Source organism: Crotalus tigris, unplaced genomic scaffold, assembly GCF_016545835.1.
Source record: "Crotalus tigris isolate CLP2741 ecotype Arizona unplaced genomic scaffold, ASM1654583v1 scf7180000017607.2124824, whole genome shotgun sequence".
NCBI lineage: Eukaryota > Metazoa > Chordata > Lepidosauria > Squamata > Viperidae > Crotalus > Crotalus tigris.
Window position 1 is genome coordinate 1,894,093 of NW_024096509.1, and position 24,137 is coordinate 1,918,229.

The window sequence follows — 24,137 nt, forward strand, 5'->3', positions numbered from 1 at the left end:
ACCGCATCATGCGGGCTTGGCCGGCCCCTCGCGAAGAGCCGGAACGCCGCTGCCGCTGCTACTCCCGCCACCAGACCCTGGAATCCCGCGGGGCTGCTATCGCCATGAGGCGCTGAAAGTGTCGGCCTTCAGGAAAGCCCAGAAGGCCGAATCCTCCGCCGCCGCCGCCGAGCAAGCGGACAAGCCGAGAGTCGAGCCTCGCCGCGCGCTCGTTCGCTCCCCCGCGGCCGTCTGAGACCATGTAAACGGAGACCGGCTTCAGCCCGAAGGCCGGCCCCGAAGAGCGGGGAGGGCGCCGGAGCTGCTGGCTCGGGAAGGCCCCGCCGTGCTCCGAAACGCGCGTGGGCTGGGGGGGGGAAGAATATGGCGGCGTCTAATCTCTTAAAGGTGAGAGGGAGCGAAGCGGGCACCCCCTCGCCCGACTTGGCCCGTCCGACCACTGGCTCCAGCCCCGGGGCTGGAGGAGCTCATGAGGGAAGGGAAGGGAGGGCCGTCAGGAAATGGAGGAGTGACGGAGGGAGCCCTAATAAGTGGGGCTGGAGGGACGTGGGGTTTGTATTCGTGACCGCGCTACCTTTAACTTCCGCGGTCCTGTGAAACTGAACAACATCCGTACAGTTTATTCATGCAATGCCCTCACCCATGAGCGGTAAGCCCCCCCCCTTTTTTTTAGCCAACCACGGCCGAACAAGGGGGACCGACCTAGAGATCCAGCCCATGTAGATGAGAAAGAGAGTGAGAGGCTGGGTTCATGTAACGCGCTAACCCGATATTGCCTGAATGGACTCAGTTGCATCACCATAAACCAACTAAGCTGACTGTGTTTGTGCACACCTTAATAACACAAATTATCCGGCCAGAATTTTACTTAGTATGTTGTGTACATTCAGCCCCTGTAATAATGGTTTATGGATGAGAGTGCTATCATTATTAGTCTTCCATCATATATATATATTAAAAACAGCTAATTCTCATGCCTCCTGTTGTCATCACCACAACTCAAAAGGTGGGTTGGGCTGAGGGAGAATGGCTGGCCCGAAGTGGTGAGGGGGGGGGGGGGAAGCATGGTTATGTTGAATGTGGCTGCTTGTGTGAATGCCAACATGAATGCCAATATTTTCTGAGGGGCTTTGATTGGTATCTCATGGATCAGATTTTTTTCTGCTTGGCTATCCTTAACTGCAGGTAGCTGACTGGGTGGAAATAAACTTTGTCTTATCACTTTACCAAAGAAATCCCCAAAGCCATTTGTTTCCATACTGCATTTAACCTGCCCTGAAAAGTGTGATGAAATAGTCCACTTGATAATGTGCTCTTATGTTTTAAATATTTTATACTTCCCATTAAGTAGTCGTAGAATAAAAGTATAGTAAAAGGAAAGAGAGGACATTTGTATGTGAATATACGCTTCAGAGAATTTAGAAATATACTTATTGAGGGTAAAGGTAAAGAGATTTCTAGTGCAGGTATTTTTTCTCAGTGTTGAGCATGGCTAGTAGCTTGAATTTAATGTTGATCTTCAGAATTGGAAATATAGTTGAAATCTTTTCTATCTGATATACTTTAACAAATCTTTACTTAATTTACTGTGTTTGTATATTTTGTTCAATGATTTGATAGTAATCTACTTTCATTAATTAGGCTTTTCTTGCTCATGAAACATTGAACATTTCATAAAAGAAAGCATACGCAATCACTTACATATATGCAAAATAAAAGTGGATATGAACTAAATGTTTTAAAATAACTATTAATAGATTAAAACTACATTATGCTTCTGTTTATTCTACATTATGCTACTATTTGCTTCATATAGCTCAGATTAGTCTGCACTTGAATTCACTGAGTAGTTCACACAATACTAAGGTTAAAATTTGGAGGGCTAGTTTATGGCTCAGAAATGGTGGCTGTAAGGAAGTACATTTGTTTTAAAATTATTCACTGACAACATTTTCAACATTAAAAAGAAATTTATATAAATGCTGAATGGGCAGAAATTGTGATTTCTAATGATTAGATAAATAGATTTATTTTAAAAATGAGCATAATCTCAAAAATAGGTAAAAAGCAGTAATAAGAAATAGTATATAATAATACTAAAGTCAAATGTTAAAATGGATCATACAAAAATACTTTTATTTTTTGAACCATACAGATATTTAAATATATATGAGATTAATCTGCCCATTGAAGGTTTGCCAACTAAAAATTCAATCAATGTTTTTCGATCAAGTTGTGCTGAGCATTGTAAAGAAACAACATGCATTCATATGGCTCTTATTATATTACTGTCCTGTTCATATTCTTCTAAATCTAATCTGATGGATGATGGATGTTCATAAAATGCATTAGTTTCTCAAAATTTCTAGTGTTTATGAATAGAATGGGTATGCTTGAAGATGCCAATCTTATGTCGCTTGGCCATCTGTGAAAATATTGCATGGTTCTGGCTTTTAATCTGGTGGGAGGAAAACCAAATGAATTTTGAGAATTTATCTTGATAATATTCCAGATTATCTGGAAACAGAAGTCTACCCATAGTTGCTTCTAGATTTCTGAGTGTCCTAATACTGGTTCGCTTAATAAAACTGTTAAAATGTTAATGTGTGCAAAGTAAAATTAATACCATTCTTGGCACGTATCCAGGGGTGGAAGAATCCTAAACCATCAATACACGTATATGCATAACAATGAAAGCAACATGAGTTCTTTTCTTATTGTGCCATATCTGTTATCGGACATTGGCGATCATGTTGGCGATCCTGTTTTTATTAGCAGCCACACGAAAAAGTGCTGCTGAGTTTTGTCCAAACCAGTCCCTTAGATTTTGAAGCCACTATGTTCTTCTTCTGCCTGGACCTCGTTTGCCTTCAATCTTTCCCTGGAGGATTAAATGGAGTATGCCGTATTTTTCTGGGTGTCGCGTCACATGTCCGAAATATTCTAATTTTCGTTTTTTAATTGTTTCGATGATTTTCCTTGGCTTTCCCAGGCGGCTTATCACCTCGTCATTTCTGATCTTGTCAGCCCAGCTTATACGTAACAGCCGCCTGTAAATCCACATTTCAAATGCTTCTAGTCTCTTCTGGTGGCCTTCTGTCAGAGACCAACTCTCTACTCCATAGTGTTAAGGTTCCTAGTACTAAAGTTCACACATCATGTCAGACTATGACTTACTTAACCATGGTTTTACAACACCTTACTATTGACATGATTTATACATGTGCTATGGCTTAATGGGATGCACTTTGCAGGAGAACTGTCTTTAGGTGCTCAAAAGAGTTTTAGGTGAGCAGGCCTCCCTGACATTGATTTTAACTTTCATGCATTAATTCCTCATGCATGGTGTTTCAAAATGGCCTACACTGTTATTAATAGTAGCTTTTAGAAAAAATAATGTTGAATTATCTGAATTTATAAATTTTGTTAGCTATACATAACTAAATCTAGATAAATACTTGTTATTATTATGAAGTGCCATTCTGTTCACTGAGAAGTAGATCAAAGACATATTTTGATCAGTTTTGTGATAAGACATGATCCCCTCCGAGGCAATATTTATTTTTACAGCTTTTTTTTAATATTGTCTTTTTGCAAGGGTTTTATTTTGTTTCTACAGTGAACAGCCTGATTTGTTGGATCAAACCAATAAATTTATCTACTGTGATTAGTGAAAAAAAGTTAGCTCAAAATTGAGTCTTCTTTCTGCAAGGAATCTCGAGTTCATCAGCCCCTTCCCCCCTTCCTCTTCAGTCTGTTGAAGATAGAGCATTAATCCCTGCTACCTTCCTGTCTCTACCTTCATCTCCTCCCCCTTCATATTTTCTCCACCAATTATCTTTTGTACCCTTCTTGAAGGGTACAAGGTGAAGGAAGCAAAGGTGTGTGTGTGTGTGTGTGTGTGTAATCATAGCATTGAGTTTGGTTGAAATTCCAGAGCACAAATTAAAACATAATATTCTTATGGCTAACATGCATTGGCTGCATTTTTATAAATATTTTTTTGGGGGAGAATAAAAGTGGAATCAACAGGCATATACTGCGATGTCTTTTTTTCCCTTTTGCACAAAGCCCATACAGGTGGTGCTACTGTAGTATCACTTGTCCCAGTTTCTTTGTTGCTGTATTATCTGTACCTCTTTGTTTCTTTGCTTTATTTGTGGGTCCAGGTGGTCCTGTAAATTAAACAGCTGTTGTACTCCTCCTACCCTCCAAGTTTTCTAACTTCCAAGATTTGAAAGGGAGAAGAAAGCAAGTAGAAACAAAGTTCTAAATTGGGCTGATATGAAGTCCTTGATTATAGCACCTCTTATCTTCTTGCAGTAGAGCTACACTACACTACAGTTGCCAAGTTTGCTCAGTTTGCTAAGGCATTATGAAATCTGTTTAATGTCTTAGGTGAACTCAGTCATTTTGGTTAGTAGACTTTGGTTTATAATTTAAGCATGTTTTACAAACTCATCCAATTGTGATTATTCAGTAAAATTGTATTAGGCCATATTGTTAGTGAGAAATGTTGAACTGATCACACTGTTGAAAGACCAGATTTGTAGTGCATATTGTAGTTTTATTCAATAATCTTTGGAATTATTTTTCATGTTCATTCATGCTCTAGGCTCATAGTATAATCTATTTCTAGAAGTACGTGCATCCTCGCTATAATGTAGTAAACTTTTTCTTGAGAGTTAAAAATTCAGGAGTATCAGTAAAGTTCTCAGGGATAATGACAGCATAACATGACTATATAAAGCAGTGGTTCTCAACCTGTGGGTCGGGACCCCATTTGGGGTCGAACGACCATTTCACGGGGGTCGCCAAACAATGCAGTCCGCCATTTTTTCCCCTTTTCCTTAGCTGTGCTACTCCCTTTTATTCTATTGGCTTTTGAATAGAATAGACTCTCTTGAATAGAGTCTAATTTTATTGGCTTTCAAAAGCCAATAGGAATTGTCCAGGCTGTCTCTGCCCTGCTGAGCCCGCCAAAAGTTCCATTCTGCAAACGGTGCTGCACCAGTTGAGTAGTCCTCGACTTACGACCGGTTGGGGGTCGTGGCATTAAAAAGGTTGAGAACCACTGATATAAAGGAAAGAACATAACATTTATAAAATCTTCCATTATATTAATTTAGCTAAATAGTAGTCTTAGTGTTTATATTGTCTGCAGGCAGTACTCAAAATATGGTAGCATTTCTACTTAAGCTTTGTGACAGTTTATGATTGATTATGTTCATTTCAACTATTGATATTTAATTACCAGTCATGAATCTTATTTATTAATGTCTCTTCTTGAAAAAGATTTCAAGTTGAGCAATGAGCTTCTATTCAGAATCAGGTATCGGCGAAATGCTCAAATCAAGCAAGGAAAGAAAGGCATTCTGAAATATGGTCTATAAAAGTACTTCATAAAGAGAATAGCGGAAATCTTGCCTACTAAGTTAGAAATCTTGTTGTGGGTAGTGTACAATGGAACAAGCTGGTAGAAAATTGTTATATAGGTACAGTATGTTTACCTGCATTTGCACAAAGAACCTAAGTCATGGGTTGCTTAACTGTAGTTTACTTAATAGTAAAATAATGGCTTCTGTAAAATATCTGCATAGGTAAAGGGGTTAGGCAATAAAACATTCTATCATTATAACCCCAGTCAAAAATGTTGAAGAAATAGGGGATTTGTTCTTCTACATTTTGTAAAATTAATTGATTTCATGAAGATACTCTGAGAGTCTTATCTTAGATGTTTGTTTGTTTATTTGTTAAATAGATTTCTATGGCTGCCCAACTCACACATGGTGATTCTAAACAGCATTAAGAAAGGAATAATTCATACACTGTGTGCAGTGCTGAATTTGAATGTTCCTAGTGGACTTTCTCTGTCACATTGAGGGAGTTACCATGATGCTAATAGGTTGTAGAGAGGTAGCATGATCATATGTTGCTTTTGAAGGAATATTTATGGGACAGAATTGGTAAAAGACCAAGAAGGATGATTGTATATGTAGAAGCAAACTTATAAATACAATAAGTGTAACTTGTCATTATTATATTTGAACATCTCACTTTGTATGTTCCTTTAATTATGAATTTTTCTTGACTCTTTTCTTAAACTGAAGGGTTTTTTTAAAAAAAAACTAATCCACAAAGAAAAACATGTAAAGAAAAACATGATAGGAGCAAAGAGGCAAGTCTATAATGAAATGATGATAATATTTGATATCACTGGTTATTTTTTGGCTAATAACATTCTATTTTTGAATCTAAAATTTCAATAAAATGGCAACATCTTACAGCAATTTTAATCTTTTCTGTCTTTGAGCAGCTCAGATATCACTATATAAACATTATTACTGTCAGCTATATAAAATGTATTTCCCTTTTCACCACATATTTTAATATGGAGATAGCAGTTTTTCAGAGAAATAGACTAGAATGAGAACAATGTGACATTAGGTCCCTTTGTGCTTATATGGATCCAAAATAATTTATTGCAAAACACTGCTGATATGTATGTTGGATTCATATAAAAATGGTAGATTCCTAGTGCTGTACTTTGTAGTATAGTATGTCCCCTGGATAATCCAATTTTACATAATTATTTAGGGGGGGAATCTTGAGCTATTCACTCAGAAGAAATGAGAAGTAATTTTCTTTCATGATATTTTTAAACAGTGGCACATTTAGCACATTTGAAATACGAAGCTGTTTATTGTTATTCATGTGTTTCATATATATATATATATATTTCTGCAAGGTATGCAAACAACATTTTATGTAATCATAGGATTTCACATGATAATCTGCTATAAATTATTTCAAGCTAGGTTGTCTAACATCAGTCTTGTTCTAGTTTCAATACTATACATGCTTGTTTGGAAATAAGTCCCATTGGGAAAGCTTCTGAATATTGCTGAGGTGTAATACACATTTCCATTGAACTAAACTCTTTTTTTTCCTCCTTTTAAAGAATAAAGGATCACTTCAGTTTGAAGACAAATGGGATTTTATGCGCCCAATTGTTCTAAAGCTTTTACGCCAGGAATCTGTTACTAAACAACAATGGTTTGATCTATTTTCGTAAGTAACTTCTGAAATATCTATTTCTTGGAATAGAAAAATATTTATTTTTTGTTCTGCAGTGTCTTATCAGAGCAGTTGTTCAAAGGAAGACTCTGTGATAGATTTCTCACGGGAATTTGTTTTAAATACTTCTGTGCTGACTGTTAAGGGCTGTTGAAGAACTTACATTTATAACCAAAGCAATTAAGATGAGGCATCATGTACTAAAAGAGATAATCTAAGAAAAAAAGACAGCCTATTAACATATAGGACATTAACTTTTGTATCTTTAGCTTCAATTGTCATAAAAACTATGCTTGGGTTTTTATCTGCAAATGAAAAATATGAGAATCTGATTACTTCTTTAATTGACCATTCAAGCACTAATAGTGAATTTACATATTCATTTATTTTAATATGTGTATTAAATTTCAGGAAGATAATAATGTTTTCTCCTTTCCCCCACCTCTAGTTATGATCAACATAGTATTGTTGGCATTTCATGTAGTTAGGTTTTTGGGATTGTGCATTTTTGATGCACACAAGCAAGCAATTTATTATACAACATGTAAAATAAATTATACAACATGTAAAATAAGTTCAGAAGTTATTTTAACTTGATTTGAATGTGCATGTTTTCTAGAGATGTCCATGGAGTTTGTCTGTGGGATGATAAAGGCCCAGCAAAAATACATCAGGCTTTGAAAGAAGATATCCTTGATTTTATTAAGCAAGCACAAGCGGTAAGTTAAACATAATTAGCAAGTATTTTTAACAATATATATATTTTTAGATTTTACATCCACATTTAAGAACTCAAACACATTCAGATGCTTCTTGACAGGATACTGTGTATTATCCACAAAAAATACTCAGTACTGTAACAAGTACAACTATAGTTTGGACTCAAACCAAATTAGTCACTGTAAAATCAGTATAGATGTTTGTCTTGATTAATCTGGGCTCAATTAAAATAACAGGAGTTAGGTATGGATAGTTTAGTCCGTATATATTTCATATATATCAATATGAAATTATACTATACATGTTTGCTTGAGTTTAAGCCTCCAAAATACAATTAAGACTAACCTCTGAACTGAACATTCTGATTGTGCTATATGAGTGTTTTGCCTGAGAAACTGTGTGCCTCTATTTTCTGAATAACTCTTGATAATGCTTCTATGTCAGTAACATCTCATTTTAAAACTCAAATATTACAGAACCACATTTTTATATTGTTTCTTCTTTATTTATATTCAGCAGCTCATTACACATTTTGATACCCCTTCTCAGTTCATTTATGTTACCTGTTTAGAAAGCAGTCTGTGAAAACATTAAATGTATGCATTTTGATTGGTTAAAACTATAATTTTCTATTCAGATGTACTGGGACTAAATACAGCTAAGCATCAAAAATTCTCAGAACATACCTCCAAGTAAGCATGCCTACTAACGTACCATTCACAGTTTTGAATACTTTTCAGATTATTGCTTCAGTGGCTTGATAACTTCTAAGACTTAGTCATAAGAAGCTGGCATCTTAAGCTCTCTTTCATCTTCTTGATATTTTTTTTTAGTAATTGTTTCCTTAATTTCAGGCACATTTTCTAAAAATATATGTCATATTAATATGTGTGTGTGTGTGTGTGTGTGTGTCTATGTGTGTAATATATTACACACACACACATATGATGAAGTTAAACCTCAATATCCAAAATGAAATGGGTGGGGGGTGTAATGTCTGTTTGTTCACAAAGTGGAAATTCTTTTAAAAATGTATTTGTATTTGCCCTTGTCTTGCTTTCAGAGAGTGCTGAGCCACCAAGATGATACTGCATTACTGAAAGCCTATATTGTAGAATGGCGTAAATTCTTCACACAATGTGATATCTTACCCAAGCCATTTTGTCAGTTAGAGATTACTCTCATGGGTAAACAAGGCAGCAATAAAAAATCCAATGTAGAAGACAGTATTGTACGGAAGGTAAGTGCTGGGTTTCGGTGTAGCCTTGTTTCATGATGAAGCAGAACAATGAAATGCTGTACCCCTCAGTCAGTAGGGGGAACTGATGAGATAGGACTAAAGAATATGCAGGGTTTGATTCATCCAGAATTCTTTTTCATGCAGATTTTTTTTTTTTAAAAAAAAGAAAAAGTAAATAGTAGGAGATGGGAAAAGTTAAGTCAGATGTAACAACCCTGAGGTTGCTACTGTTGGCTTACATAAAGACTGCGACTTATTTTTAGTGCTTTTGAATTTTATCTATGGCAAGGACAAATTACAAACAATGAGAGTCTTTACCTCCAGGGTAATTAAATACTAATTGTGCCCTCTGCTTATAAATGCAGACTCAATTTTGAATTATTGAACCATAGACCTCATAGCTATGGCACATTTTTTTAAAAAATATATATATATAGTTTTTTTATCTTCCCCTTCCCTGTTTTTTCTAACATCTTCTGAGGAAGACTTATACATAACTTGAATGCACATTGTTTTCTACCATTTTGATTAATTCCAGTAATAGTATTATTCAGCTATAGCAGTTATTTTCTGAAGAGTCCAGATAGCTCTAGTGATACTGCCATCTTTTAAAGTGTGGTCACACTGATTACCATTCTACTTTCCTTTCCACTGTCAAACATAGTTATTATTTCAGCATATATTGTAGGTAGTATTGATATTTACATGGTATGCTTGTTTGCATGTGCTTTATCAGTCACGTTGGTGACTGATAAAAATATATTGTAACGAAACATAAAGAATGAGGGAAAACTTTTGGTAGAAAGGTCTTTATGTAGTTTTATGCTGAGTTTCTTAAAATACATTTTTACTACCAGACTATTTTAATCATCAAGATAAACATTACTGTAATATGCTGATGTCAATATTTGTTACTGGTTGAGAGATAATCAAATTTATTTTAAATCTGCCAGATCCCTTAAATCTAAAAATAAAAAAAAGTTATGTTTTGTGTTTTAGAAATTGGTCCATTATATTTGCTATTTAATTATTATTGTATTTTTAGCTCATGCTAGATACCTGGAATGAGTCCATATTTTCAAACATAAAAACTCGTCTTCAAGACAGTGCAATGAAGTTGGTCCATGCTGAACGTTTAGGAGAAGCATTTGACTCTCAACTTGTCATTGGTGTTAGAGAATCTTATGGTATGTCTTGTTATGTAAGATATTATTACATTGTATATGAATATTATTGTAGCATTCTTCATTCTTCAGGTAGGCTTACACTAATAAAAAGATTGCTGACAAGTATACTTAACAGAAGAATAAGTATCTTTAATTTTATTAGAAATGCTTAGGAGTAATACGTATGTACAAATATACATATATGTCTGTGACACTGCATAATGATTTAAGTCATTGCAATAAAAACTTCACTAAATTCTTAAATTTCTTAAAACTACCATGCCAAGTTAGAACTTTAAGTCTCCATGCAAGTTTAAATGACCAGGAAACTGCAGGCTTTTTCACGTGCTTCAACTTTGTCTTTTCTCATCTGGTAAATAAGGGTTTACATCAAACACTTCAGTGGAAAAATTTTAAAAATTACCACATTATTGCTTTTTGCATAGGAAAAAGTTACAAAATGGATGTAAAAATAAATCAAAACCCATGGTCTAGGAATACGAATTAATTTAAGATAGTAGTTATGAATGTAATGTAGTCAGTCCAAAAATCTTCAATTTACCTTCTGACTTTAAAACATCAAGAACAGCCTCTCCAAAATAGATTTTATTATTTCCCAAATTGCTTGAGAGCTGTTTTGACAAGTAGTAATTTTATATTCAAATTATTATACCACTCCTGTTGTCATTGTCTTAAGAAGATTAAGTATATTTCTTACAGTCATAAGAATTGACTTAGCAATTACTTTAATTTGACATTTCTTGTTACAGTTAATCTGTGTTCCAATCCTGATGATAAACTCCAGATTTATCGGGATAATTTTGAAAAAGCATACCTAGATTCAACAGAGAGATTTTACAGAACTCAAGCCCCTTCGTATTTACAGCAAAATGGTGTACAGAATTATATGAAATATGTAAGTGAGAAGGTGTTCTTTTGAAGAAGTCTGTTGGTTAAATATTAATATTTTAAGGTATGATGTTCTGTTTCTGCACAGGCAGATGCTAAATTAAAGGAAGAAGAAAAAAGAGCACTACGGTATTTAGAAACAAGGCGTGAATGTAACTCTGTAGAGGCAGTAAGTACTCTTAATAATACCAAGAATTAATATGCTAAAAGATTTAGAATATTACACTATTTATACAAATCTGAAAATATTCAACCTTCTTTTTTTAAATATCTGATTGCATTAACATAGTAACATATATTGTATGCAATTAAAAGCAGAAATTCTATAAGGTCAGAGATAATTCTCTGTTGCAGAAGGTGACACAAGATAACTATTGCTATTTCCAAGTAGATTTTTCTGTTTCTGAAAATGTAAACATATAGTTGCTGTTTCATAACCATGAGCAAATTTGTGTTTGTGGTTCTTTGTTGAAAGGTAACCTTGTTCTTTTAAGAAAACAATGCTATACATTGATTGATTTGTAAATTTGAAAAAGTGTGACAATCATAATAAAGACTTATATACTACTAGTAAAATAAGCAACTTGCACTGATAATTGTTACCTAGTTGGGTAATGAATCATCTGCAAGAAAATAACCAAGTTCAGAGAGCACTAAGAATACTGTAGTATACTAAAGACATGCATGCATTTTGGAATATGGTATCCTCTCCCAGCATGGTGCATTCTGGGACATATGGGATATTAAATATATTAGGAAACTACCTGTTTTGTAAAAATCAGAAAGTATATTGTTCTGCTTGCTTGATCTGCTGACTTAGATACCAGAATTTTGATGCCACTTGTGTTGTCTTGCCAGCTAAGGCTTTCATAGTCTCCTTCAGATCTTGGAAACTTAAGAATCGTTATTTTATTTACCTATGCAGATATGTTATTAATAGTATTTTAATACTTCTCCATGGTCCTTGCCATTTTCCTCTTTAGATATTGTATACATCTTGGGTGGGAGAGGTTAGACCAGTGGTTCTCAATCTTTTTAATGCCACGACCCCCAACCGGTTGTAAGTCGAGGACTACTCAACCAGTCGTAAGTCGAGGACTACTCAACTGGTGCAGCACCGTTTGGAGAATGGGACTTTTGGCGGGCTCAGCAGGGCAGAGACAGCCTGGACAATTCCTATTGGCTTTTGAAAGCCAATAGAATTAGACTCTATTCAAGAGAGTCTATTCTATTGGCTTTCAAAAGCCAATAGAATAAAAGGGATTAGCACAGCTAACGAAAAGGGAAAAAAATGGCGGACTGCGTTGTTTGGCGACCCCCGTGAAATGGTCGTTCGACCCCAAATGGGGTCCCGACCCACAGGTTGAGAACCACTGGGTTAGACTCATTGTTTTGTAGTACAGCATGAATTTTCCCATTCCATGCAAATGTATTGAAACAATAGTATTCTGTGTACATTTGACCATTAACTTTTTTTTTCAGCTCATGGAGTGCTGTGTGAATGCTTTGGTGACCTCCTTTAAAGAGACAATTTTAGCTGAATGCCAAGGCATGATCAAACGCAATGAAACGGAAAGTAAGTGAAGCTTGAAAGTAAGAGAAATATGTTCCCTATAGATAGTTGGAGTAAAAATGGATTACTATTCTTTTATTATAAGAGACATAAGGAAAATACTACAGTACACTTAAAAGGTATTCTCTGCCCTATAACATTTTGGTTACATAAGTTAATTTATAATGCAATGCTATTTTCATTTTTGTCATTACTTATAATCTGCCCTTCTTCGAAGATGTTAGAACAGTTGATCTTTAAAATTGGTAGGTAAAATAGATAGGTCTGGTCTTATTAATGAAATAAGGATTCATTTGACTTGTTCAGTTGATACATCTCTTGTATCACATATATCCATTTAATGCAATTCTTGTCTAGTCTTGTTCTTGAACATGAGTTAACCTAATAACATCTGGGAACACAATTCCCTTCTATACTCTTTATTCTACTCTTATATATTTTTTCTCTTTAATTAAATATATTGGTTTCCTATCTTGAGCACACGGTAGATCCAGTGGCCTAAATGGCCTCTTCCAACTCTATAATTTTAATCAGCCTTTCAGGATTACAAAGAATTTGCTGTTTAAATATACAAGTATGTCTTTAAGCCCTAGGAATCCTATTAAGTTATGCATCTTTTTGTCCAAGGCTTGTCTTGAGGCTCTTTTCTCTATATTATTTTCCTTTTTTTAAAGAGAGTGAACCAACTATGAAGATAGGGAAAAGTGAATTAGAGAAACCAAATGTTTATGTTACAGTTCATAAATATACCCTATGATTACATAATGCATTCTAGGTAATAAGAAAATTGAACGCTGTTCCTGATTTCAAACAGTTACTAATAGTTCAAAGTGCATTTCTAGTTTCCAGAGTATAAGCATCTGACCTTAAAAATAAGTCTGGCTCCCTATCCTGACAGCAGTTGTTTGGCATTCATCCAGGGCTGAATATAGTAAGATATTATATCTTATGTAAATATATTGCTTTCAGCTCTCAAGGGGAATGAAACTTTATGGAAAGTGGCAACAAATTCAGCTTGGTGACCCAAATAGTCTTCTTGCATAGCTTTATAAAAGGCAACATGAAGTTGGTGCATAAAGCAGCATTTGCCACATAGTGTCTTCTCTCTCTGAAGCTTGTCTTGAATAGTAAGCCATTAAACATTCCTGTGAAGGTAATTGGATATAATAAACAGGGCTGTGCAAAGCAGTTGCACTAATGCTTTTCAGAGCAGTCCTTGAAGCATTAAAGCAGCCATATTCTTTGGAAGGCTCATGTACTTGCTTTTAAAGCTGTTTGTCCTGTCTGCATGTGTAGCTCTAACGACAAAGCATCTCATGTGAATGCACAAACTGCCAGAACAGACTTCAAAGCAGCTTGGAGAGGGTCTAATGCATTCTTTAAAATTATTTGCATAGCCCCAAATTATAAGCATAAACAGTTTAATCATGATTTGTCTTACATTTGCCTAGCATAAATACATAATAACAATCTGCCATACATTTGTTGAAAAAGCCAGCTCTTTGATATCTTCCTGTGAAGGACTTTTTTAGGATGGGCCAGCAGCTGTGTTTCTGGTTGCTGTCACTGACTCTCATACTAATTATTATATTGTTAGAATTAAACTGATTTATCCTTGAGAAACAATGCTGACTCCCAGTTTAATTATTTGTACTAAATCTTGGGTGACTTCAAGGACATATATAATTTTCTTGGTACAGAAGTAGTTTGCTACTGTGGTTTTCTGGACTTATTGCCTCCTTTCCCAAATATTAACTAGAACTGATTTTGCTTAGCTTTTCAACATAAATCAAGGTGAGATTGGTACTACCAATCAGGGCAATTCTCTGTTAACCAGAAAAAAACCCAGAAGTTAAACATTTGAATTCAATTTTCAAACCTCCAAAGTAATTTTCCTTCTTCTTAGCCCCCTTTCTGTAAATTCTCTTTATAAAAATAAAGTATAGTATTTTCAGCAAATAACATATCCCATTATATTTTATTATTGCACCCGGCTCCTAGATCTTGTCATTGGGCCTGATGGAATAGGCTGTTTTCCGGTTGCCGGTTTCTTATTAGCAATAATTGCTTTCTTGCATTTCTTGCTTGTGTAAATGTCATCGGATGTTTTCTCTTTGCCAAATTTGGGGTTTGGTGGAATGTCCCCCCTCTTTTTGCTTGCATGTTGCTGTCTTGAGAGTTCTTCTGTGTTGCCTGTTGATACGGGCATTGCGAGGTGGGGTGGGCGGGTTGTATTCACCAAACATGCTAATGAGGCTGTTTCTCCCCTTCTTGAGTACGATCTGGTAGTTGTTGCTCCCAGGCGTCTCCTCTCTTTATCTCCTATCTTTATACATTCCATCCTAGCTTTGACTAAATCGCCCTGGATGTTCTCTATACAACAATCAGGAGCATCAGCCTTCACTGCCCTCTCCCCTCCACTCTTGGTGCTCTCCCCTGTGCATCTTCATCGGGGCCACTCCACACTTCCTGTTGGCGCATTCGGGTCGGTACTACTGAATGGGGTGATTGAGTTGTTACAGGTAGTGGGGTTGGAATTTGGCAAAGAGAAAACATCCGATGACATTTACACAAGCAAGAAATGCAAGAAAGCAATTATTGCTAATAAGAAACCGGCAACCGGAAAACAGCCTATTCCATCAGGCCCAATGACAAGATCTAGGAGCCAGGTGCAGACCCTGGCCAATCTATAAAGAGGACTCTCCTACTGACCGGCATTTTGAGCCCTGATGATGTCAGCAGTTGCTGACGAAAGCTAGGCGTTTTATTGGTTTTATTGTAATTTTATTGACATTTTACTAAATTTTATTAAAATTTTTAGCACTCCCTGGTGCTCACATTTATTTGTTTGGTTTTAAATATGGATATACCCAGGGATCATATTTTTAGTGTAATTGTTAATATACATATACATATATACATATATACATATATACATATACATATACATATACATACATACATACATACATACATACATACATACATACATACATATTGCAGTAATGAAAGTTTTATGCTGGGAGCGGGGAGAGGAAATTGGTTCAAGGACAAGAGCATGATTTTCAAACCAAGCTCTGAGTTTAGTAGTCAGGAATTTCAGGAACCAGAAGCTTATAACAAGCTTGTTATTTAATTTCAAATCAAACTTCCTAGAATTTCTTTCAGTAGTTTGTCAAGCTCATTAGAAAGTTAGGATAACATGAAATTAACATTCTTAAAAGAGAAACTATTCTTTAAGTCAAATTCATTGCTAGGAACTTTTTATATAGCATTTTTGTCAACAGTGAACACCTTTATAAGGTGAATTGCTCATATTTGACAGTAAACCAGAGTAATATTAAAAAAAAGATAGACGGACAGATGAATTATTACTATGAATTGACCTGTGACTCTTCAATATGTTTTGTCTTCAGAATTACATTTAATGTTTTCTTTGATGGATAAAGTTCCTAATGGAATAGAGCCTATGTTAAAAGATTTAGAAGAGCATATTGTTAATGCTGGATTAGCAGATATGGTGGCAGCTGCTGAAACTATTACTACTGTAAGTGAGCATTTTCTATTTTTATCCCTTATCTCCTCTTGGAATGTTTGCTAGAAATACCAAGAATATTTGGCAAAATAAAATCTTATATTGCTGAAATTAATATGAAAAAATGAATGTTAAGGTCCACTAAATTAAGTAGGAAAGTACTACAACTTCTTTAAAAATTAGAATGCAAAATCATAAAGGACTCTTCATTCATAGTTTAGAAGCTAAACTATCTGAACGAGACACTCTGGCTTTTACCTCATACTGGAAAGCAGTATTTTATTTCTCTAGCTTGTTCTGAGAGCAACAAGCAAGAATCCTGGCTTTGAAACATTTTGTTCTATTTGTGATTTTTTAAACTATCACTTGAAAGCATCCTTGCTTGCAGAAGTAGCCAAGCTAACAATTGGAACATAGTCATTGAAGTGAAGATTGGACATAATGTAATGCCTTACAGTGCTCTCCGTTCCTTTGCTTAAATATTCCTACTGTGAAGCCAGTCAGTTGGCAGCTTCATCCAGTGATTCAACCAACATCAGAGTGTTGCCATCCATAAAGAGGGAGCAACCTAGTGATTTTTTTCACTGTTTGTTCTGATAAAACAATTATTATATCTGAATTAGCTACCGAAATAGAACATCAGATAGATAAATGTGGATTTATCTAATCAGGATATGAATCAGGACTTTTCTCCGAGAAATATATTTTTGTGGCAACTTCTTATGATTTTTTTCTGTTGATTAAAAGAGACAGGTCAAAAAGCCAATGAAGTAATCTAAGACCATTTATTCTATGTATCAAGACTAAACATTTTTATTTTTAATTTGCCATCATAGTTGCTTTATTCTGACAGAGCTGTTTAGCCAGAAATCTTCGCAGGTAGTGCAGCTAATTTAATGAAATTAAAATAAAAGTCTTCTGTGCTTCTCTCTATCCCCACAAATTTTGCTTAACAACAAGAGTCAACAAAAACTCTTTTAATGCTGTCGTGGTATCTTATTTTAAATATGTTTGGGTGTTCTGTTCTAAATCTGAATAGGTGGCAATTTGAATTGGGTAATCTGGTAGAGCAGTGATGGCGAACCTTTTAGAGACCGAGTGCCCAAACTGCAACCAAAAACCCACTTATGTATTGTCGGGTGCCAATTGGGCGTGGCCTATTGGGTGGGTGTGGCCCATGTGGTGGGTGTGGCTGCAGTGGTAACAGACTGGGTGGGACTAAAAAGTTCAATCAATCAATTCCAACTTTGCGAGATCTTTTTTTTCCCACGAGAAGTTAAAATTGATTGATTGATTGAACCTCTTTTTTTTGCACATGGTGGTGAAGGCCTAAAGCGAAAAAGTTTTATAAAACCCAGCTGAAGGCCTAGGACTGGGGCAATGGCGTGTATACCCACAGAGAGGGCTCTGCGTGCCACGTGTGCCATAGGTTCGCCACCACAGTGGTAGAGTGATCCTGGTTCATGCTGATGCCATGTGGAATCATGGTTAATGAAAACAAGAAAGTTGAAAACAAGTGGGAGAATGTCCCTATTGAGTTGGCAGCTAGTAACTTTTCTGTGATTTTCTGGAATATAAACTACACCACAAGAAGAGCATTTGAAAGCAGTTGAAAGAGGGAAGGAGTGGAAGGGAGGGAGATTTCAGTTGATTATGATTGTTTGCTACTTTTTTCTCTCACAGGTTTGGTATTTTATTCTTTGTTTTGGTTTTCAATTTTAGGATTCCGAAAAATATGTAGAACAATTGCTTACACTGTTTAATAGATTTAGCAAATTAGTTAAAGAAGCTTTTCAAGATGACCCAAGATTTCTTACTGCCAGAGATAAAGTAAGTTACCAGTTGGTTTTTGTTTCTTTTTTGATAATACGTGTTTATGTGCATTTGGTTTTTTAAAAGTGACATACAAATATTTTAAATAAGCAGTAGTCAAGATGTTTATGAAAGTCGTGTAATGCTAGTAAATTACTAGAAATTGGGCTTTCTGTAGAGATTTGAGTGTTAAGATAACTGCAAGATTTTATTTATATATTTGCATTGCTGTACTTATAATCTTGCTTTAATAATAAGATTCATCAGTATCTCCATGAAAATTTATTTATTTATTTATTTATGAGACTTATATACTGCTTTAAGTGCAAGCACTCTCTAAGCGGTGTATACCAGTAAGCAATGTATATATATATTTACATTGCCCCCAACAATCTGGGTCCTCATTTTACCTACCCCAGAAGGATGGAAGGCTGAGACAACCTTGAGCCGGTGAGATTTGAACCGCTGACCTGCTGAACACAGTTAGTTAAAGTGGCCTGCAGTACTGCACTCTAACTGCTGCGCCACCTCATTATTAATTAGAGAGTTCTCAAATAATCACAGGGTAGAACTAAAAATCGTAACACTTCAAATTTCACAAATAATGAGCAAATGCCTCCAGTATGACATAATACCCTATACTTGGAAGCAGTGGTGGGATTCAAATATGTGAACAACCGGTTCTCTGTGGATGCCACTTCCGGAAGTCCATTCTGGGCCTGGGCAACAAAAAATTAGCTACCAGTTCTGCCAAAGTGGTGTGAACCAGCTGAATCCCATCACTGCCCGGAAGTAACATTTTAAAAGATCTTGATAGGCTAGAGAAAATGTCTGAAAATAATAATGAAATGTAATGCCTCCTAATCTGGCAACAGTACTTAACAAAAATTATTTTGGAATATTAGTTGATTACAAACTAAATAAAAGTAGGGATACCTTCTAGGGATAAGACATGGCCAACCTTCCCCCAGCTGGGAAGTTAAGTAGACCTTGTTATACGTGGATGAGACACCATCAGGGAGTCCCACTGAGACATTTTTGCTAGGGAATCACAGAAATAATAGTTTCACTTTATACTTTACTCTATTTTACCTGGAAGATCTAGAAATATAAACAGATTCCAGCAGGATAACAAGATACAGAAAAATATCTGAATTTGTGGGCTAATTTGGCGTAGGAGCATCCTGCAGGCTTACATCCATGTCCCCTTCCTTTCTTCTGTATCCTTTCCCCCTTTCTCATGAGCAAAGGTTTGAAGCAGCAGTAACCTTCAAACTTCCCCCCAAAGTTGTGAATCTTAGGGACATTTTCTGTGCTTTGTCTATTTTCCCAATGTGATATGGGAATTTTGTTCTTAGAAGAGTGATTGTTTTAAAATTACATATTTTTGTTTTTAAGAATGTACTTTGGTATGAAAAAAGTAAATTGAATGCCTTATTTTTATTTTAGGCATATAAAGCAGTTGTAAATGATGCTACAATATTTAAACTTGAACTACCATTGAAACAGAAGGGGTAAGTAATCTGACTGAGTACTTGATAATAACAGAATTTATTTTTTGTTTATATTTTGAGTGAATAGTATTTTTCTTGTTTTCTGTAATGCTTAAATATATTTATTTTTAATCTGGGCAATCTCCAAACGTTGAAATAAAGTGCACAGAAGCATGCACATAGTACTAAACCTTAGATACCACTGTTGAATAGGTATACATATCTACAGCCAAAATCCATTATTGTTCTAGTTTAATGCCTCTCCAAACTCCATTAATGATAATGTTGGTGATAACTATTCATTTAAGATTGTTCAAAAAAGAAATGTTTCTAGATATTTTTGCTTATTCACTTGGAACTATGATTGTGCTTTTGAAGCACATTAAATTGGCAATAGTATAGAAAATGTCTTGACAATTCTTTCAGGATTTTACAAAATTTTAAGTTTTCATTTCTCATGCGTATTAAACTGCTTTTCTGTAGCTTCTCATATATATTTTATTTTTTTAATTATATGTAAAAAATAATATAGTTACTTTGAAATAAAAGAAATAAATGTAAAATGTGTAAAAATATTGATTGTTATTACATAAGGCATATCCCCTTATTTGTTCATAAAAGTATGAGTTTATATAATGGCATGAAACCACATTGGTGATTCTGTATAACTTTTGGCTATTTTTTTTCCTTAGTGTTGGATTGAAAACTCAACCAGAGTCGAAGTGCCCAGAGTTACTTGCAAATTATTGTGATATGTTATTAAGAAAAACACCACTAAGCAAAAAATTAACCTCTGAAGAAATTGAAGCAAAACTTAAAGAAGTGGTATGTTCTTTTTCTGTTTCTATTTTTTTTTATTTGAGAGAAATAAATGTGAAGATTAGGTAATGCCTTTCTGCTCTCAAAACTATCAGAACATTGCTCTGTTTCTCTAAATCTGAATTAATAGCAATGAGAGGTCAGTCATGATTAGAATGCAGTGACAGGTTGATTTAGTCTTTAAAATAGTTGCTGATGAAAGCAAGGTGTCATCCATAATATAGCTAATGGCTATATATCATTAATAATGCAGTCCTATACTTGAGCACTCAAAGGTTCTACTGAGTGTGTGATATTCCCCTAAGAAGTAACTTTATTTTTGTAATCTTCACTGGATTTAAATTAAACTTTCAATCCATTACTTGTTGCCAAAGTTTAGTTCAAAAGTAAATTTCTAAAGAAGTAATATTTCCTTGTTCTTGATATTGTTAACATTCTGAGGAAAAGGGAGAGAGGAAGCCTGCTATATCTAAAATTAAATTTTATCTTAGAATATTGCATGCTCCAGGTTGGAAAGATGCTTTAGCGAATAGCCATCTTTTAAAATTGATTTTTTAGAGAAACTATTTCAACAGATTTTATTTAAAGCTATGTTTTTTTTTAAATGTGATACAATAAAGTTTGTTATATTTGAATTTTTGGGAAATCATATCTTGATTTTTAATTAAAGGTGACTATCTGATCTTAATAGGAGATTGGTACTATGAAATTATTGGAGTTTCAGTATATTAACGTAAACTAATTTGCTCCTCAGAACATTTCCTATCACTGATTAGTGATGACAATCCTTATTGGGGGAAAGGATTAGCAACTGTGTTTCATTTTGGGACTGTTCATAAACAAACATTTTAAGCAGTGGATATTGTATATTGCCTTTTGAACACAAACATTTTTGCTCTTTAAAATATCTTTGTGATCAAAAAACAGTAATATGGATGTATCATTGTAAATGAAGTAATGATATATTTTGTTCCATGGTGATCAAATATGTTGATACATGTAGAAATTTTTTGAAGGGTGGAGTTAATACAGGAATATACCATTCGTGATAAAATGTATTCTGGAAATGCTGTTCTGCAATAGGAGTAAATACTAATAGCAATTATAAAAATATGTCTAATGCTTTTTAAAACAGCTATTGGTACTCAAGTATGTACAGAACAAAGATGTTTTTATGAGATACCACAAAGCTCATTTAACAAGGCGTCTTATATTGGATATATCAGCAGACAGTGAAATAGAAGAGAACATGGTTGAATGGTTGCGAGTAAGTTTATCAATCCTGCTATCTACTCTTTTCTTTAGAAAGCAGAGCTTTTAATTTAAAATCATACATACTATGAATTATTGAATTTTAAATTATCTATGGTCTAGTGTTTAGGTTAATATTAGCAAGTAGTTTATTCAAAAAATTTTAAAATAAGAATTGATCTTAGAACTTTGTATGTTAAGATCCTAATGATGATTTAACAAAGATTTATATAGACAAAATAGCTTAGTTGGTCCGTTGTTTGAATCCAGCCTCTGTTGCTTTTCTCCGATGCATAAATGTAGTGAAGCACTGAATAATTTATTTTCCAGTTGGTACATTTTATGTGGGAAATGAATTGTTCTTATGTTAGTATGTGGATATTGCTAGTTGTAATACTCAGAGCTGTACAAAACCATGCAGAGGGGCTTTTTAATGGTTCAAGTGGCGAGATTGAAGGGACACTTCACTTGCTTTGCAAAGTGTTTTTTGCATGTTAACTAATAGTGAACTAAAAAGATCACTAGTAAGTATTTACTATATTTAAATTATATAATTATTGATTCAATCCTCTCTCTATGCAGGAAGTAGGTATGCCAGCAGATTATGTAAATAAATTGGCAAGGATGTTTCAGGATATTAAGGTGTCTGAAGATCTTAACCAGGCCTTCAAGGAAATGCACAAAAATAATAAATTGGCCCTCCCAGGTACTTTTATACTTGTTTCTTTTTAAAATTCTCAGTGTTATAGAAATCCAATATTATTTATATTTGTTTATCCTGCTTTTTATCATTAAGAAATTCAAATTGAATAACTAATACAATAATACAAAATTGTGCATTCAGTTTCTTTGATTCTGTTTGATTCGTATATTGATAGTTTTAGTGTTACTTGGCTGAGCTTTCTGTTTGTTTTGTGTACAGCTGATTCTGTGAATATTAAAATTTTAAATGCTGGGGCTTGGTCCAGAAGTTCTGAAAAAGTTTTTGTATCACTGCCAACGGAATTAGAAGACCTTATCCCTGAGGTTGAAGAGTTTTACAAAAAGAACCACAGTGGCAGGAAGCTTCATTGGCATCATTTAATGTCCAATGGAATTGTAAGCATGCATGCATCACTTGCGTCCGTTCTGTATTTCTGTTTTGTTTCGGCACACTGAAAGTATGAGTGTATTTAAGCTTACTTGGTAATTTTTGGTCATTAACAGATAACTTTCAAGAATGAAGTTGGCCAGTATGACTTGGAGGTTACTACATTTCAATTGGCTGTGCTTTTTGCATGGAATCAAAGACCCCGAGAAAAAATTAGCTTTGAAAACCTCAAACTAGCGACCGAACTTCCAGATGCTGAGCTTAGGAGAACTTTGTGGGTAAGTCTTCAGCTCTTCAATCATATTATAATAGCATTACGGGAACATGCATACTAATGTGGGAAACAAAGCACAAGTCTTAACCTTTTCTACTTTTTATAAAATCTTTGAAATATGACTCACAGGAAGGAAAGATGGGAAGCTCATTATCTATTATATAAATTATTGCATTCTTAACTCAAATTTATAATTTACATTTTTCAAAGAAGCTACTATTTTGCTTGCTTCAGTTTGTTACTGCATGACAATTATGCTCAGAACTACTGCGTTGCTCTAAATGGGGCCTGACCAGAAAAGCAATATTAACTTCCTTTGATCTGAGCTCGTATGATTCTGTTATGCAGTCATGTTTAAACTTGAAGAATATTTAGGTTCTTTTTACATGATATTAAATCAGTTTCTCTCATCTTATACATGCACTTTCATTTTTCTATCTAAATGAAGAACTTTATATTTCTGCCTGTTCAATTCCATCCTGTACATTTAAGCCCATTGCACAAGCTTGGCTAGATGTTTTTTAATCTTTACTCTGTCTTCTAAAGCAGCCCTGCTCTCCAGCTTTGCATTGTCTATAAAAATGTTAGCCTAAGGCCCAGAACAGAACTCTCTAGTATTCTGCTCAAAGCTTCCCTCCAAGTTGAAGTTAATAAACATTCCTGGCATGGAATTATTCAATCAGTCATATGTCCATGTAAAATAGTGTCATCTAGCCATTGATTTGCCAATTGCCTTCTTCCTAGGATGGAGAGAGAATGACTGGTTCAAGATCATCCAGCTGGCTTTGTAGCTAAAACAGGTCTAGAACTCATGGTCTCTTGCCTGGTGCTTATCCACTACACCAAACTGGCTCTCAGCCCAAACTACCATTTCTGTGTTGTTACTTTCTGGTTACTTAGGTAGAAGCAATTGACAAATTCTTTTAAAAAAAAACCCTGAATACAGTATGTGCTGTTTTATTGCATTAGACTGTCTAAAGTACAAAAGAGTGCAAAACCTAATCTAGTATCATATCTTTAAAAGACTGCATGAGTAACAGTCTTGGTACACGAGATGCGCTGTTCAGCATTCAGGTTCTTGTACAGCATTGTAGAGATGTCAATCACAGTGTTTACATGTGCTTCATTGATTTTGAAAAAGCTTTTGATAAAATAAGACACAGCAAACTATTTGAAAT

At 34.8% G+C, this 24,137-nt stretch overlaps 1 protein-coding gene across 2 annotated transcripts in view; it reads left to right on the forward strand.

The window, feature by feature from the left end:
• Positions 1-363: 363 nt before the first annotated feature.
• Positions 364-24,137, forward strand: part of CUL5 (cullin 5) — a 33,725-nt gene continuing 9,951 nt past the window's right edge. The window contains exons 1-16 of one of the 2 annotated variants that reach the window (XM_039322256.1): positions 364-387; positions 6,962-7,071; positions 7,697-7,796; positions 8,861-9,037; positions 10,083-10,224; positions 10,974-11,119; positions 11,201-11,281; positions 12,595-12,688; positions 16,102-16,232; positions 17,943-18,050; positions 19,482-19,546; positions 20,218-20,350; positions 21,480-21,611; positions 22,178-22,301; positions 22,518-22,693; positions 22,802-22,963. In XM_039322256.1, coding sequence (XP_039178190.1) covers positions 364-387; positions 6,962-7,071; positions 7,697-7,796; positions 8,861-9,037; positions 10,083-10,224; positions 10,974-11,119; positions 11,201-11,281; positions 12,595-12,688; positions 16,102-16,232; positions 17,943-18,050; positions 19,482-19,546; positions 20,218-20,350; positions 21,480-21,611; positions 22,178-22,301; positions 22,518-22,693; positions 22,802-22,963 — 1,905 coding nt within the window. Of the gene's footprint in view, positions 388-6,961; positions 7,072-7,696; positions 7,797-8,434; positions 8,490-8,860; positions 9,038-10,082; positions 10,225-10,973; positions 11,120-11,200; positions 11,282-12,594; positions 12,689-16,101; positions 16,233-17,942; positions 18,051-19,481; positions 19,547-20,217; positions 20,351-21,479; positions 21,612-22,177; positions 22,302-22,517; positions 22,694-22,801; positions 22,964-24,137 lie in introns of those variants that run through there. The other variant, XM_039322264.1, reaches the window with a different exon arrangement.